Raw genomic sequence first — 18,103 nt, forward strand, 5'->3', positions numbered from 1 at the left:
CATGTTAGCTGGTATGGTCTCTGGGATTCGAGGACGAGGTTCATGAATCTGATTTAGCAGTCATAATAATAAAATCATGAAAGACTTGAAGCAGCAAGAAGAACAAGAACAAAAAAAGTGACAGCTCATAAAGGAATCATGCTTGCTTATTGATAGGTAGCCTCACTCCTCGAGAACTTGTTTGGTTCGCAGGAAGAAGATGATGGAAAATATGGTCAATGAAAAAGTAGAAAAATATTTCATATTTGATTGAAATTCCAAAGGAGAGATGAAAAAATAACTTTTTATAGAAATAAGATTTTCATATTTCATGAGAAAGAAAAACTAGAGTATGAAAAAAGTTCAATTCCTAAGAATTAGGATATTCTTTTTTCAAAAATATTCTTAAGCTTTTAGATAGAATGGAATAAGATCATTTTTTTCATTAAGGATATAACATGTATTTTATATAACTTATCTTAAAAAGTAGATGTTCAACCAAATATAAGTCACTCGGTAATATACTACTTTTTTATGGTCAACCAAACAAGGAAAAGTTACTTTTCCAAATATCATATATCCAGGCATGAGCTTCTTAAAATAAACATTACAGTGAGAAAAAATTCTTTTCATGAACCAAATGAGTTCTAAACCTTCTCAAGCTTAATCCCTATATCTCCGAGTATAGAGCCAATCTCCATCTTAGATTAGCCAACAAGTCCACGACACTTACCAGGAAAAATGTGATTGGTTATTGTATAATAACCGGCATGGACGCAGCGAAGCCTTTTATGTTTCATGATCTTGATGTATAAATGATGTATTCTGGCATATGCTACAAAACTGAGAAAACTGAGGTTGAATTGCGACCCCTTTGCATACTGCAAGGTAAGATGCACATTGCACTCAGTGTGGTTTTGGTTTATACCCATCAACAGCAAAGTTCCGCGTTGCTGCCGGCAGTGCTAAGCGCATTCCATCAAGCTCGGGCTTTGCAATTACTTGACAACCAAGACGGGACCTGCAACAGAGGGTCCAAAATCACAGAAGCATTTAAGACAGCCAATTGCCGAGGCCCCCCAAAAAAATCATTTCTATCACACACTTAAAATCTGGAATAAAAATCAACTAAATAAAATCAACTATGCATTGAAGCTAATTTCCTTTTCCTCTTTCTTGTTTTATTCTCCATTTCTTTTTTTTTTAAATCGACCCATGACTAAAACACATAAGAAGCAGGATGTTATTGTCATCCATATACTTTTTTCCAGTATTTGGGGAAGTTCCAAGATTGAGTTGGATAGAAATCAACTCATGAATTTCAGCATATTTGCAAATAGTGCATGGCAAATATTTGATAGGAGCTGGATCATCCAAAGAATCACTCAACTGCAGGTGAGAAATGATATGATGCCAAAAGCATATTTAAAATATAATATGATTGGGATTTGACTTGTGTGATGCACAAAATGTGGAGACAAACGACCTGGAGCAGAAACTCAACAGTTCAGGAGTTAAATTTAATGAATAAAATAGATAAGAACCAAAAGGGCATTGTGGAGGGAGATGTTTACGTTTCCGTAAGCCCAAATGCAAGGTCCAACATGTCATTTTCTTCATCAGTTGGCTCTTCTAACTTTTTGTAATAATCCACATCCTATAAGCAACTTGCTAATCAGATACCATATCAAGTTTATAAGCTATCTCAAAGAAGAAAATTACAGATGAATAGTATGCCTGTCATACCATTATAATCACATGACAGGTTGAACATGCAAGTGAGCCCTCGCAAGCCCCTGACATCACGTTAGCAGGAAATGTTACTGAAACTGTAAAGCAAACAAACTAAACGCTCATTATTCTAAGTTCATGATGTATTTATCTAATCGGCTCTTAAAGGTACAAGAAAATTCAAACAATCAAGAGGACATGACTGTTCGCAATCCTCAAAGAAAATTAGAATATCGATTTTCTCTCAAAAATATTGTTTAAAGAAACTACTCGGTAATGTTATCACAAAAATGACATGTTGCAAATATCAATTGATCGTCTAACTGCGACAAGATATTCACCTTCTAAATCTATGTCATTTTGGTGAGCAGCTTCCAACATTGACATTCCAATAGGAACCTTGATAAGCTTCTCTTCTCCATCTTTGTCGACAAATGTCACAGATATTCTGCATAATTAACTGCAGATAAGGAAGGGCTCCTAAATGATAGACCAGAAGTGTCTGAGTAATGAAAGAAGTTATATTTGTTATTACTTCACAAACTATAAAGAAGGCATAAGTCTCAATTGTTTTAAAGACCTGTAAATAAACAGATACTAGCATTCTCTGAGAGGGATCAAATGAATACTAACAATAATAAAATGCTGAGAACAACCAAAATTATGCCTGAAGTTTTTAAAAATGGTGACCTCATTTGCTATATAGAGAGCTAGGCCAAATGCTAAACATGCAGGAAGTAGCATTCAGCAAGAATGCCAATAGTGGCTTAAAAATGCACGTAATCAGGTTTTAAGGTCTTCATCAATAGCAACATATACAAATTAAAAGTTCTGGAATCATGTTTCCTGTTAAGAGGTGACAATCAAATATAAATCTTCTGAGGTTTTGAACACTTGATAGCCGAGATATGCCAAAAGAGTGAGTAGCTAATACATCAGAAAGGTGGCATAAGTCAAACTTACAAAGGGACAATGCTATATTTAGAGCGTGAGCATAGAAATTGTCAGATGGTCCTGGATCTACCACTGAAGTTGTCTCTAGAATGTCTTACTTTGCCAAGTATGGTGTAACTCCTGGTCCTTGCTTTTCATTGGACTAGACCACATACAAGTGGATAGAATGGTATTACAAAGACGCAAATAGCAAATCCAACAGCAGCATAGGAATTTCTATGCATATATCAGAAGATAGCATTGCATGGTTATGAAGACAACTATAACATTGCATGCTTATGAAGCCTGTACATACCAAAATATGGAAGATATATTTTTTATCAGTCAATTATAGACTAGATTAAGAACTTACGTTTCTTTCTGCTCGCTCCCTTCCTCATGAATGTTATCAATGGTTGTAGTACAAAAAAAACAGTTATTCTGGACAATGGCAAATAAATAGTCTTAGAGATTAGAACCTAGAGCACTATCCAACTATTTTTTAAAACAAGGAGATGGAGAAAGGTGCATATAACCACTCAAAAGAGAGCATTTCTTATACATCTACGGTATAAAATGAAAGAACAATCTGGCTGCAGAACAGTGACAATTATGTCATGGAAAATCTAGAATATATTATGACTTAAAAGGGGCACGGTAGTTACAAATTGAAGCAATGAAGCGATGAAAGTTGCTTAATGTGATAAAAAGAAGGTAACTAGAGTTTGACATTTAATACATCATTAATAAAAAGTATAAGGCAGATTGTACAAATGAAATTAGCAATCAATAATAAGAACAGGGAACGGTGTACCCCATATGTCTATTTGCAAAACCAAGAACTTCGCCGTCTGGAAAACATCACAGAATTTGTAAGATTTTTAATCAAATTGACACATGCCTTTCAGGTTTGACCACTATGAAAAAGCATTCCAAAGCAAAAAGAAGATTACCATGTAAATTCCGTGAGCAAAAAATGTAAATTCCAAAATCTCAAGCTTCCAGCTGTAAGCGCATTAAGAATGCTAGCAGATTACACAACAAGAGTTGGGCACTACTACATCTGTCCCTGCACTGCAAGAAAACTTGTGCTTGGACGGAGAGCAGCACAATTTTTTTATGACTAGTCATTTCAGGATCACAAAGGAAATGTTCAAACTAAGGCATCATCCTTAGTTGAAATAAGTTGAATTAAGTTTTTTACTTTAGTTAGCAACCATCAAACAACTACTCATTTTAACCAACTTCATGATACCTCAATCCAAATATCTGGGCATTTCTGAGAAATCCATCATTCTCTCTTAGTTGCAAGAACAGATCCTAATACAAATGAAGCATCATATTAGTGACTTATCACATAACAATGCTGGTAGGGCCATCCATTTAGAAAATTAAGGAAAATGGTAGGCTGCCACTGATTTGGTTAAGCACAAGGTTGGCTGGAAAGGAGGTCCTGATAAAATTCCATATTGCTACAGTAACATGGCTGAATCTTTCTTGTACTTTCTTTATTGTTTCTTTACAGCTCCTCATATCATTTATCCTTTCTCTTTTTTCTTTTAATTTCTCCCCTATCTTTTCTCATTCTCTCATTCTTTCTTTCATCTCTTTCTTGTCCGACCTACTTTTTCTCTTTTTTGCTGAACCAAGAACCGTAATAAATTCCATGGCTCCTTCATCACTGCTAATAGTTGGCTGTAAGACTTCTTTCTCCTGGAGCAATAGGGCCTATTCTTATCATTAAAACCTAATAAACTACCCCACTCGCATCTATTTTAGTTTCTTCAAAAAAAAGAAAAATGAATATATAAAACTCTTTTTCTAAAGACTAAACTCCATCCAGAAATCTCACCACACCACAAAGAGAAACCATTTTAACCACCTCTTTAAAGAGCTTCTAAATTGTATCGAGCAAACTAGCATCCCTAACAAGTACAAGTGGAGACAAGCACATTTGGTCAACCCTTAGCTGTACAAGATATGGCGGATTCAATGATGTCTTTTGCATTACTATTACTAAACCTCCTACTTTTAGTTTTCAAAATAAGGGCTGGCACTCAAAATACTATAGCTACTCAATGGAAGTTTGCATTCACAGGGATAGCTTCAAGTTGTTTTGCTTTACAATAAGTTCATGATACATATTTTTTTCATACAAATAGCATAAGATATCACATATATAGCCTTGGCAGAGGGGGAAAAACTAACTAATGGTAGCGAAAATCAAAGAAGCATAAGAAGGCCAATTAGTTGCCAAATAAATTTAATAATTCAAAATGGTAGTTCAAAAGATGATGAGAAAACAATACGAAGTTGTCATCTGGAACATTTTTGAATTCAGCATATGGCCCGCATTTTAGATAGGAAAACTTATGCGACCAGAAAAAAAGAAACTAACCACAGGGTGTAAATTATGACTGAAATGCCTACTAAAGTAGCCTCTTTTAATTGTAGAAAATTGACCTGCAAAAAAGAAGGCAAATTTGAAACAAAATTCCAAAGATAACTAATAACACATGGCAAGAAGTCAAGGGCATACAGAAATGAAAAATGCATAAAGCCAACTCTAAAGAAATGGAAGATTCATGGAAGCATTCTTGATGCTGAAGGGTCTGTACATCTTAAATAACAAAATACAATACGTATAAAGCACTTTGTAATTCCAACAGGTCCCAGTCCAATGTAATGGAGTGATGAGAGCACAAAAGTGCGATTTACACGTTGCTTAAATCAGTATTATCGCTAACATATAACGATAAAATCGCTGAGTTAATATTATATTTTTGTTTGGCACAGGTTATCGTAAATCAGAGATAAAATGCGCATTTGGTACAGATTGGGTTCAGAAAGATGCATAGCCCCAAGCTGTGCGCACCCAATCTCGCCATGGCCTGGCCGAACCCATCATTCATCAAGCCCACAACCACGGGCAACGGCCAAGCCTGATCACATTGGAGCGACACATGGCAGCCATCCACTCCTAGCCTTCCGATCTACATTCCATGCATCTGGTTCTTCCCTGCAGAGGACCAGCGCGTGGAGGAGATCATGATCCCTCTCAATCATGCACGTAATCAGCAGATCTGATCCCCTCTTATTAGGAAAACAGAGATCAGCCATGAGCCATGCGAAAACAGGGGAGGAGTTCGTTTCGTGCTTCCTTCCGTGTCAGCTTCCAAACCCGCTTCCCAGCCATCCGTGATGGGTTACTTCTGTCTCCGTGGTCCAGTTTCCCCCGCGATGCATGCAAAAAGGTCCCATGTCAGTTTCTCCATCCGCGATCAGCCTTCCTTCCTTTCCGGATTAGCATCCGCACCCGTCCTCCACGTCCCAGCCGTCCACGATGCTTTTGGAGCCCGCGATCCAGCCATCCTCTTCCGTGTCTTGCCATCCAGGACGGACCCGCGTCCAAGCCTCCCGGATTCCGCGTTCGGGTATCCCGCGGCCAGCCGGGATGCGCATCCTGGATGACCGCCTCCTCCCAGATTCTAGCACCCTCCGCATGTTAGCCGTCCGTGATTCACTTCCCAGATTCCAGCCTCCCGCGTCCGCTTCCTTCTCCATTTCAGCATTCCCAGTAATTTTCCAGCTTCCGGATTAGCGATCCACTTCTCCGCGTTCATCCCATACATCCGTTCCCTCTCCTTTCCACGTTTGTCTCGTGCGATCGGTTAGGGAGTAATTTAAATTAAGATTGGCCTTCCACGAATAAACTGTGGGGGGAGAGTTGGGTATAAGGGGCATCTCTCTTGGCTTGGGTGGGGAGCTCTCATTTTTTTTAAAAAAAAGAAACAGAGGATGCTCTGTTTCCAAAAAGAAAAGAAAAAAAAGAAGAAAGGCTAATGTTTTTAATGAGAGGCTGATTTCTTAGGTGAAGGGTGATGGAGGAACCTTTGATGTATTGCTTTCTTTGAAGTAAACTCTGAACCTTTGCTCTTATTGATTTATGTTTTTGATGTGTTATGGATTCTTACATAATTATTTTGTAGATAGTTCTTTAATGGTTTATGTCTATTGATACATGGATCGCTTTAGTATTTGATTTGTCGTAGATGTAATAGTTACGATGAATGCTTAGAAATTGGGTTCATGTGTTCATGAAACATATACCATGATTAGATCTATCCTACTATTAATCTTTAATCAAGAACCATAGAGTTTATTTCTTGGATGCGATATCATCAAGGGGGATTCTGGATCCCTAACCATCTCTATTTCATCGAACTTTGTTTAATTACTTATTATTCTCTGCTTTCAATTCCTAAAAACCATATGAAATTACATATGAAATTACACTAATAATACATAGACCGCTCGCTGAGAAATCGACCTCGGACTCCCGAGTTATATTACTTGTGCAATTCTCCTGCACTTGAGAGAGCAGTTTTGCGAACGCACCAAGTTTTTGGCGCCGTTGCCGAGGAACGGCTGAATTGTTAGTATATTTTCAGATCCAATTAGAGATTTAGTTTAGGTAAGTTTCATTTTTTTAAAAATATATATAATAAATAAATAAATAAATAATAAATAAAATAAAATAAAATAAAAATTTGCATGCTAAAGTGGAATAGGGACGATAGCGGTCGATTAAGTCGTACATTTTTTGACAATCCCTTGGAACACATTCCTGAGATTTCTTCGCAATATCTCACACCTCGTGAGATGGCTGATTTAAATGAAGATGCCGGGAGTCACCCTGATCGAGAACATGAACCCTTTGTTATGACTTTGAGACAATACCTACAACCTACTAGAACTAGTCAGCCTTCATGCATGATTTTTTCTGATAATGTAGGACATTTTGATATCAAACCAGGGGTAATTCAATTGCTACCAAAATTTTATGGTTTAGAGTCTGAGAATCCTTATCTTCATCTAAAGAATTTTGAAGAATTAAGCATCACATTCAGGGTGCCGAACGTCACCGAGGATATCCTCAAGCTGACGTTGTTGCCTTTCTCTCTCTAAAGGATAAGGCCAAAACATGGCTAAACTCCTTGCGACCTAGATCAATAAAAACTTGGCAAGATATGCAGAGAGAATTTTTGAAAAAGTTCTTTCCCACACAAAAGACCAACTTTCTAAAAAGGCAAATCAGCAATTTCCAACAAAAAGATCATGAAACCTTTTATGAATGTTGGGACAGATTTAAAGAACTTCTCTCATGTCCTCATCACGGGTTCGAAATTTGGAGACCTATTAACTTTTTCTACAAAGGTTTGTCTCCACAATTGAAACAGTTTGTAGAAACCATGTGCAATGGTAGATTTTTAGAAAAGCAACCTAATGAGGCATGGGAATATTTGGATTTTCTTGCTAAGACAGCCCAACTTTGGGATAACGGGGATAGAAACAATAAGTCTTTGCTCAAGCCTACTAGCTCTGAACAGGGTGGCCTTTACAACCTCAGAACTGAGGATGATCTTCATGCTAAAATGGCAGCCCTCACTAGGAAGGTAAAGAAAATTGAACTTAGGAAGGTTGAGCCCGTCAAGACCATAGAGCTCAGAAACGAGTGTTGTGGGATCTGCGACATATCTGGTCATACCACTACAGATTGCCCCACCATATCGGCATTCAAGGAAGTCTTGCACGATCAGGCAAACGCTATGAACTCCTACCAGAAGACTTATAATGATCCATTCTCGGATACCTATAACCCTGGTTGGAAGAATCATTCGAATTTTAGGTGGAGGAACGATCGTCCTCAGCAGTATATACCATCCAGCCCCTCCACCTGCACATCCTACTTATGCACCATCACCCTCTCAGAAGCCGAGTATCGAGGATACCTTGCAATCTATACAATCTTTTCTACAAGGTCAAGCCAATATCAATGCTCAAAATACTCGAAATTTTGAAGATATAAGAAACCAATTGTCAATGTTGACTACGGTCCTAAGTACTTAGGAGAAGAGTAAGCTTCCAGCTCAACCCTAACCAAACCCACAAGTGCATGGTAGTAATAATACGACTCCTTCTGGTTCGCATACAGAGCATGCAAAGAGCATCATGACTTTGCATAATGGAAAAGTCATTGATCAGACTGTCCCATTGAGACCGCAAGTCACTTCTAATTCTGATGTGCCCAAAGATGATAAAAAGGACAAAGAAGTTGAGGTCCCAACCTCTATCGAGAAAGTCGAATGCCCTTTTTCCCCACCTTTTCCACAACGGTTAAAGCCGTTGCAAAAGCTCGAACCAAATTCTAAAATTCTTGAGCATTTTAAGCAGCTAAAGATCAACATACCTCTTCTTGATGCAATCAAACAAATACTCTCATACGCTAAATTTTTGAAGGACTTGTGTACTGTCAAGCGCCGATTAAATGTTAAAAAGAAGGTATTTTTAACTGAAAATATGAGTGCTATTTTGCAGCACAACGTCCTCCCTAAATATAAGGATCCGGGTTGCCCAACCATCTCATGCATCATAGGTGACTTTAGGATAGAGCGAGCATTGTTAGATTTAGGGGCGAATGTAAATTTGTTGCCATATTTAGTATATGAGCAACTTGGTTTAGGTAAGTTAAAGCCAACTTCCGTCACTTTACAATTAGCTGACGGGTCAGTCAAGATTCCGAAGGAGATTATCGAGGATGTGTTGGCCCAAGTAGACAAGTTCTACTTTTCTGTCGATTTTATTGTATTGGACACACATCCAGCTTCAAACTCACAGTCTCAGATTTCGGTCATTTTAGGATGTCCATTCCTTGCAACTTCTAATGCATTGATTACTTATAGAAATGGCGTCATGAAGCCTTTTTTTGGTAACATGACCCTGGAACTAAACATCTTTAATGTGTGCAAGCAACCCAATGATCCCAAAGAGAGCAAGGAGGTTGATTGGGTTGAAACCATCGCGGAAGAATATTTGTTAGCTGGAGTATTTAACGACCTATCCGGCGATGGCTTAATTGATTGGTGTTCTAATGGCACCGATGAAGATGATTTGTTAGTCACACCTAGTGTGGACTGTTTGAATGCTATGATGATCAATGGGTGGAGACCAAAGGTAGAATATTTTGACCAGCTGCCATCTCGAGAGGCAAAAATAGTACCATCCCATGAACAAGCGCCTAAGCTCGAGTTGAAACCCTTACCAAAAGAACTCAAGTATGTCTTTCTTGGACCCGAGGACACTTTTCCTATAATCATCTCTTCTGGGCTTGATCATGCCAAGAAAGCAAATTACTTGGTGTTCTAAAGAATCATAAAAGAGCGTTAGGGTGGTCTATTGCCGACTTAAAGGGGATTAGCCCCTTGATTTGCACGCACCGGATATATTTGGAGGACAATGCTAAAACCACAAGGCAAATGCAACGCAGGTTGAATCCTACGATGAGAGATGTGGTTAAGGCGGAAGTCCTCAAGTTGCTTGATATGGGTATTATTTATCCAATTTTCGATAGCAAGTGGGTAAGTCCTACTCAAGTCGTTCCTCAGAAGTCGGGTTTGACGGTAGTAGAAAACGAGCAAGGTGAACTGGTCCCAACTCGTGTTCCGACGAGTTGGCGCATGTGTGTCGACTACCAAAAGCTGAATTCGATCACAAGGATTACTTTCCTCTACCCTTCCTAGACCAAGTGTTGGAAAGAGTTGCAGGGCACGCCTTCTATTGTTCTCGATGGCTATTCTGGATATTACCAAATCGAGATTTCACCAGAAGATCAAGAGAAGACTACCTTCACTTGTCCTTTTGGCACATTTGCTTTCTGACGGATGCCATTCGGGTTGTGTAATGCGCCTGCAACATTCCAAAGATACATGCTCAGCATCTTTGAAGACATGAACGAGAAGTTTTTGGAAGTATTCATGGACGACTTCTCCATTTTTGGCGACTCATTTGATGATTGCTTGTCACATTTACAAGCAGTCTTAGCTCGATGTATGAAAAAGAATTTGATACTGAATTGGGAGAAATGCCACTTCATGGTGCCAAAGGGAATCGTCCTAGGACATATTGTTTCATCGAAGGGCATGAAAGTTGATAGAGCTAAGATCGATTTAATCGCTAAGCTACCTGCACCCAAGATGGTTAGAGATGTTAGATCATTTTTGGGTCATGCCGGATTTTATAGGAGGTTCATCAAGGATTTTAGTGTCATAGCTCGACCATTGTGTAACCTCCTAGCCCTTGATACACCATTTAATTGGAATGAAACCTGTTAAGTTGCGTTCAAAAAGTTAAAGTCCATGCTTAGCACCGCACCTATTGTACGAACGATTGGTCGCTACCTTTTAAGATCATGTGCGACGCCAATGACTATGCAATAGGAGCTATCCTAGGACAACGTAAGAATAATAAGCCATATGCCATTTACTATGCGAGCAAAATCTTAAATGATGCTCAAATGAATTACACTACTACCGAGAAGGAATTGCTTGCAATAGTATTTGCATTAGACAAATTTCGCTCTTATATCCTTGGTGCTCCTATTGTTATCTTCAGGGACCATGCAACGCTAAAATATTTGCTGGATAAGAAAGAGGTCAAACCACGCTTAATACGATGGATACTTCTACTCCAAAAATTTGACATCGCTATTAAAGATAAAAAAAAAGTAGAGAATGTGGTCGCTGACCATTTATCACGGCTAGTTTTTCATGATTCAGAGTCACAATTTTCCATCAAGGACTCATTTCCTGAAGAGCAGTTGTTTGCACTCTCTACTATGCCATGGTACGCTGACATTGTAAACTGTTACGAACCGGATTCCGAAGCATTGGGAGTCGACAGATAGAAAAAATTTCTTATGCGAGGTGAAGAATTATTACTATGACGAGCCCTATTTGTTTAAGTATTGCAATGATCAAATCTTTAAACGATACATACCGGATCATGATATACAAAGCATACTCTCTTTTTGCCATGCTAATGCTTGTGGTGGACACTTTGCCTCTAAGAAAACTGTTGCAAAGGTCTTGCAATGTGGTTTCTATTGGCCTACAATGTTTAAAGATGCCCACGAGTTCTGTAGAACATGCGATCCATGTCAACGTATTGGAAGTCTAACTCGTAGGCAAATAATGCCTCTTCAGCCCATTACTGTTATCGAGATTTTCGATTGTTGAGGCATCGATTTCATGGGCCCATTCCCACCATCTTTCTGACACGAGTACATACTAGTTGGTGTTGAGTATGTGTCCAAATGGGTAGAAGTTGTTGCCTGTAGAACCAATGATCACAAACCTGTTTTGAAATTTCTGAAAGAAAATATCTTTTCACGATTTGGCATGCCTAAGATTATAATTAGTGATGGTGGAAAGCATTTTTGTAATAAGCCTTTCGAGACCTTATTGAAAAAGTATGATGTCACTCACAAAGTCGCTACCCCATATCATCCGCAAATTAGTGGCCAAGTAGAGTTAGCCAATAGGGAGATCAAGCATATTTTAGAGAAAGCGGTGAATCCATTACGAAAAAATTAGTCCTTGAAGCTATCAGATGCATTGTGGGCTTACCGTACCGCATACAAAACTATTCTTGGCATGTCTTTCTACCAGCTAGTCCACGGGAAAGCATGTCATCTGCCTATAGAAATAGAGCACAAATCATATTGGAGAAAATTGAATTTTGAATTGCAAGATGCCGGTCTAGCTAGGAGGTTGCAATTGAACGAGCTTAATGAAATTCGTAGAGATGCCTATGATAATGCTAAAATTTACAAAGAACGGATGAAGATTTTACATGATAAATCAATTTTGAAAAAGTCTTTCGAACCTTTGCAAAAAGTTCTTTTATATGATTTCCGCTTACATATGTTTTCTGGCAAGTTACGATCGAGATGGACAAGCCCTTTCCTTATCAAAACTATTTTTCCACATGGGGCAATTGAGATTGAGAATCCACAGGATGGTAATACTTTCAAGGTAAATGGACATAGGTTAAAACCTTTTCTTGAGAATTTTGCAGATGAAGAGGATTCCTTTTTCTTGGAGAAGCCTTCTTATGACTGAGCATGACGGCAAAGGTATGTGTATATTAGTTAGAATTTTTTTTTTCTATTTCTAGTTTTCTTCTTATTTTGTAGGTCTTCTTTTCTGGATATCAACAGCTCAAGGTATTACTCTGCTCTCCAATACTATTTTTTCTATTGTCTCTCATATATCGTTTTCTTGTATCCATTACATTGAGGACAATGCAATCAATTTGGTGGGAGTAGTTCCAACTCTCCCTACGAGCTAACACAGTCCCGATTCCTACCTAAACCAACATATACCTGCCTTCTTGTTTGCATGTTTAAGTTGGGAGGAGGAAAATATTTTGAAAAAAAAAAGAAAAGAGGAGAGGTTTTGTTTTTGCATTTGATTTATGCTATTACTTTCTTCTCTAAGCAAAGGCACATGTATTTTCATATTGAGTTTGTGCAACTATTAAGGCAAGGAACACATGCATACTATGACTGATCAGAGACCTATTATTAGATCCCCGCACATGCACTTAATGACAATAGGAGGGCCTCAGAAGTTCACAATTGTTAGCTGCATTTTTGTAAATCTTATATGTAAAAGAAGTACGAGTATCTTTGTTTGTACTATGAGGTTCATGATTTAGTTTTCACATAAAAATAGAGGTTGAATATTCCGGCTAGATCACCTAGGTGCCTTATGATCCGACCCTGCTTGACCTATAGTCACGATGCAGTCACGTATATAATAAAAATATCTATATGGTTCAGTCTACCTTCTCTTTTCTTGCATAATTATGATTCAAAAAAAAAAAATCCTTATGATGACAAGTCCGGCCTCGTGGCGTAGTCTGGTTCGAGTAATTAAGTTCAAGAGGTGTTTCATCTAATGCCTTGAGCCAACTGGATCGGGGATTGCATGAAAACTCACTACATGGACCTTACTAGAGCCTAATGGGGTTGGACAGCTGTAGTCGTCATATGCATTTAAAAATAAAAAAATAAAAATAAGCATGAATGGGTTGGTCAGACTGAACCCAGTGACATATGATAATGGCTGGTTTGACTCCATTGTGTTGGACCTATGTATACCCGGGTTATTTAGTTGGGATTGATAGCTCCTTCTTTACATGCGAACCATTCTTGACAATTTAGACAACATGTGATATTCTGAAAATTTGATGGGTCATGTTCTAACAAATTGCAGAAAACACTTGTAAACTTGAGTAGTGCGCCTAAAGCTCGGCCAGTGCCCTGTTGTGGTGGAGGTATTGGTACTCTGAGAAAGTCATACTATTTTATGCACACTACACTTTTATATTTTCTTGCTTTGAAATTTGCCATGCTTGAAAATATATATATATATATATTAATTACATGTGTATTGGCTTAGGATTTATTTCACATTTCTATTAGGATCTCATTTCATGTCATATCATTCATGATGTTTGTGGGTAACATCTCTGCAAACCCTCACAAGACAAAACTCGTCCACTAGGGTAACCTAGGGGTTTAACGGCTTGTTGCACGTGCTAAGTGCAATCATGATTTCCTACGAAAATGGGTATGTATCTCCGTTTTGTGTACTTAGCTTCAATAAAAAGTCATAGGTTAGACTACATCTTTTGTACCCTCATTTTATCGTTTGCTCGTTAATTGCTAGAGACTAGCAATAAGCTAGTTCGGGTGTGTGATGAGAGCACAAAAGTACGATTTACACGATGCTTAAATTAGTATTACTACTAACATATAACGATAAAATCGCTAAGTTAATATTATATTTTTGTTTGGCACAGATTATCGTAAATCAGAGATAAAATGCGCATTTGGTACAGATTGGGTTCAGAAAGATGCATAGCCCCAAGCCGTGCGCACCCAATCTTGCCATGGCCTGGTCGAACCCATCATTCATCAAGCTCACAACCACGGGCAGCGGCCAAGCCTGATCACATTGGAGCGACACATGGCAGCCATCCACTCCTAGCCTTCCGATCTACATTCCATGACCAGTGCGTGGAGGAGATCCCGATCCCTCTCAATCATGAACGTAATCAGCAGATCCGATCCCCTCTTATTAGGAAAACAGAGATCAGCCGTGAGCCGTGCAAAAATAGGGGAGGAGTTCGTTTCGTGCTTCCTTCCGCGTCAACTTCCGACCCGCTTCCCAACCGTTCGTGATGGATTCCTTCCGTCTCCGCGGTCCAGTTTCCCCCGCGATGCATGCAAAAAGGTCCCACGTCAGTTTCTCCATCTGCGGTCAGCCTTCCTTCCTTTCCGGATTAGCGTCCGCACCCGTCCTCCGCATCCTAGCCATTCACGATGCTTCCGGAGCCTGCGATCCAGCCATCCTCTTCCATGTCTTGCCATCCAGGACGGACCCGTGTCCGAGCCTCCCAGATTCCGCGTTCCGGGTATCCCGCGGCCAGCCGCGATGCGCATCCCTAACCATCTCTATTTCGTTGAACTTTGTTTAATTACTTATTATTCTCTGCTTTCAATTCCTAAAAACCATATGAAATTACATCTGAAATTGCGCTAATAATACATAGATCGCTCCCTTAGGAATCGACCTCGGACTCCCGAGTTATACTACTTGTGCGATTCTCCTGCACTTGGGAGAGCAGTTTTGCGAACGCACCATGGAGACTGGAAAATTGCAGATACAAGATGGAAGCTCTATGGTTTTATCATTAAATTGAAACAAATTGATCAGTGAACAAGTAGGAAATAATTTCACATTGGCTTAGAGTAGAAAATTAAGGCCCAAAGGTTGAGACAGACTGCAGACCTAATAGACTTATTGTGTGTCAAGAGGCCCAAAACTTATTGAAAGTTGCAGATTATAAGTGAATCTCTATTAAAATCATGATCAGCATCCATAACTCATCCAATGATAGGCATTAACTATCTGAGATCAAGGAAAACTTGGACCCTAAAGGGTTTATACATATTAAATATCACGATAAAATGACTATCAAACACATTGTTCTTCATATGGATTCTTCATTAATTTATTGGCAACCTACGTGAGATAAGAAGATTGAAAAGATAGTATCAGAGTTCTTTGGCGTTATCATTAATCTCAAAGCAATCAATTTATCCAACAATTAGGAAATGATTGTCCTTGCACTTAGAGCAGAAAATTAAGGTTCGGACTTCGGAGTTTTAGATAGACCCCAGGACTCATCAACTTGTTTCACTGCTAGGACCCATAGAGTATTGAGAGTCAAAGATCATGATAATTTTATATTAAGGTTTCATCGGCATCCAAATTTTTTTTCAGCATAGACAGCATTGGCAATTCATTGATATAGACATAACTGTAGCACTACCTACACCCATTACCCGACATCAAATATCCACGATTTTAGGGCTTTTCTTTTCTGTTTTCGTTTTCAAAAATTCAAGAAGAAAAACGAAGTTAAGCGAGCAACATGCATGATGAAACCCTTCTGTTCTCTGAAATGAAATTGTTTGCAAGAATATTAGAGATTTTGGTATCAAAGACATGCTGCTTTCAAGAAAGAGTAAAAATAACTTCAGGCAAATGCTATCTTCAACATCAATTTCCGCTTGGTATTTCACTAACTTGCAGAGAAACAAAAACATAAATAACGGGATGCTAAACAGGCCCTTAATAATTCTTTATTACCTAATTTTTACCATATTCCAAAGTTTTTTTTACTTCACAACAAAATACTGTAACCAAATTCACCAATCCAACAAACCGAGCTACCATGTATCTCACTTTGATCATAAACCAACAACGATTCTAAGAAGTTCTCATAAAAAATGAAACCTGAGTCTTTTGCAATCCGGAGACCGAGCCGTGAGAGTCTTGACAGAAACATCGGATTGGACCTGCCAACTTGTGGATTTTAATTTCTTTCTTTTATTAGAGCAGGATAATCTTGAAGTATTACTAGAAGGAGTAATCGAGCCCTAAGGAAGAGCGAAAGAGAAGAAGTTACCCGCTCTTTTTCGCTTCTGCTGAAAGAAACTCCACCCTCGCTGGGTGGAGGAGAAGACGGAATTTTATGACGACCGTGAGGGATGCCGAGATCTATTCAATGTTTCCGTGTCGGCGAAATTTCGGTTTGCGAAAGTATCGGGACGATGCTAAATATCGGCTTGCACTCACCGTAAGTGCAATAACTAATATATTAATACATAAATATATAATATAATATAATATAATTTAATTTAATGTTAAAAAAAAATTAATTTATGCTAATAATTATAATATTTTATACTATTTGGAAAGTTTTTGGAGAGAAAAAAAAAAGTACTTTCTACCTCTCCAAAAGAGCTTTTGGATAAAAAAGAGTGTTTAATAAAAATTTCAGAAAACTGTTTTAGTTTTTTCAGAAAGCTAAAAACAACTTTTTGGGAGAAGCTTCACTTTGGAGCTTTCCGAAAAAGTACTTTTGAGCTTTGTCGAAAAGTTGTTGTTTGACCAAAATACCCATAATAAAATATAATAATTATATACTTTGTCCTTTTATAAACCTAAAAATCTGCTGGACCCCTAACAAAGAATCCTAATTATGAATTAAATAATTTAATATTATGTTATATTATGAAAAATTAATTTACGCTAATAATCATAATATTTTGTATCTTTATTATTGTATTATACTATAACTATAATATTATATTACATTATATCATAATGCATTGATATGTTATATTAAATTATTATGCTATAATATCTAATGTTATATTACTATATTATAATAATATTATATTATATTACAGTAATATTATACTATATCATACATTTATGTAAAATATATATTATATTTTATTATGCTATGTTGTATAATACTATACAATGTCCTTTATAGTAATTTTGTTATACAAAAGTATTTTTTCAGTTTATTTACCAAATACATGTTAAAGTACCACAGCACTTTAGGAATGTATTTATTAAACAACAAACAACTTTTTATAAAAGCTCTAGTTTAGAAAACTCTATTTCCAACATATGCAATGGAAAAATCACGGGTCTTGCAAGAATTTTGAGATATTTGTCAAAATCATACACGAAAATTGAGATTTATGGAACAATTCACCCTTTTTTTTTCATAAAACGTGCCTTACCAAAAATCATACTTTATAATTATTTATTTTAAAAAAACTAAGGGATAACAAAAGAATCCCTATATATATATTACGCTAACTTAGGCTATTTAACTACATTCTATCAAATACAATCAAAGAAACCTACATATTAGGATTACAATGAAATTTATATGAATGGAAGTCTTAGATTTCTAATGTACCAGGCTCTGTCTTCTTATGATAATATGGTTGTTTTGGTTGCATACCAAATTCAACTACATAGCAGAAAGAAAGGTAAATATGAATGAGATATTGAGATAGCCACCATACCAGCATTGACAAAATATATAAAATTCAATAGAAAACTGGAGCTACATCATCTAAAGAGAGGGAAAAGTTGTAGCCAGATTTATGAGATAGTCCACGACCTGATATCCTTTTCTTTCCATATAAGCAGTGATTAAAAACAGATTTGTCTATATTGAT

The 18,103-nt window shown here is 37.6% G+C and overlaps 1 protein-coding gene and 1 non-coding gene across 3 annotated transcripts; both read right to left on the minus strand.

Moving 5' to 3' along the window:
- Positions 1–540: 540 nt before the first annotated feature.
- LOC103705609 (uncharacterized) lies at positions 541–16,642 on the minus strand. 2 transcript variants are annotated; one of them, XM_008789391.6, is made up of 8 exons: positions 16,525–16,642; positions 16,353–16,414; positions 5,042–5,106; positions 3,017–3,084; positions 2,052–2,158; positions 1,726–1,808; positions 1,554–1,636; positions 541–1,000 (listed from the first exon to the last, which is right to left on the minus strand). In XM_008789391.6, exons 2-8 carry the CDS (start codon positions 16,402–16,404, stop codon positions 886–888), a joined length of 573 nt encoding a protein of 190 aa, XP_008787613.1. In that variant the 5' UTR covers positions 16,405–16,414; positions 16,525–16,642; the 3' UTR covers positions 541–885. The 2 variants fall into 2 exon arrangements, with proteins under 2 accessions (XP_008787613.1, XP_008787614.1); XM_008789392.6 differs by having other exon boundaries at positions 1,726–1,775; positions 16,525–16,641.
- Positions 7,720–7,825, minus strand: LOC113462626 (small nucleolar RNA R71). Its single transcript, XR_003385390.1, has one exon. It is a non-coding gene; the product is annotated as a small nucleolar RNA R71 (small nucleolar RNA).
- Positions 16,643–18,103: the final 1,461 nt, after the last annotated feature.

Source organism: Phoenix dactylifera, chromosome 1 (genome assembly GCF_051530095.1).
Source record: "Phoenix dactylifera cultivar Ajwa chromosome 1, Ajwa_hap1_PhDact_Kaust_v1.1, whole genome shotgun sequence".
NCBI lineage: Eukaryota > Viridiplantae > Streptophyta > Magnoliopsida > Arecales > Arecaceae > Phoenix > Phoenix dactylifera.

Bases quoted from the DNA above. Each gene is read 5' to 3' on its own strand.
- LOC103705609 (XM_008789391.6), bottom strand. From the start codon at position 16,404: ATGTTTCTGTCAAGACTCTCACGGCTCGGTCTCCGGATTGCAAAAGAC. The intron at 5,107-16,352 runs GTTTCATTTTTT...TCTTTTTTGCAG, and splicing joins CCGGATTGCAAAAGACTCAG to GTCAATTTTCTACAATTAAA. The intron at 1,637-1,725 runs GTATGACAGGCA...AGTTGCTTATAG, and splicing joins CCTGTCATGTGATTATAATG to GATGTGGATTATTACAAAAA.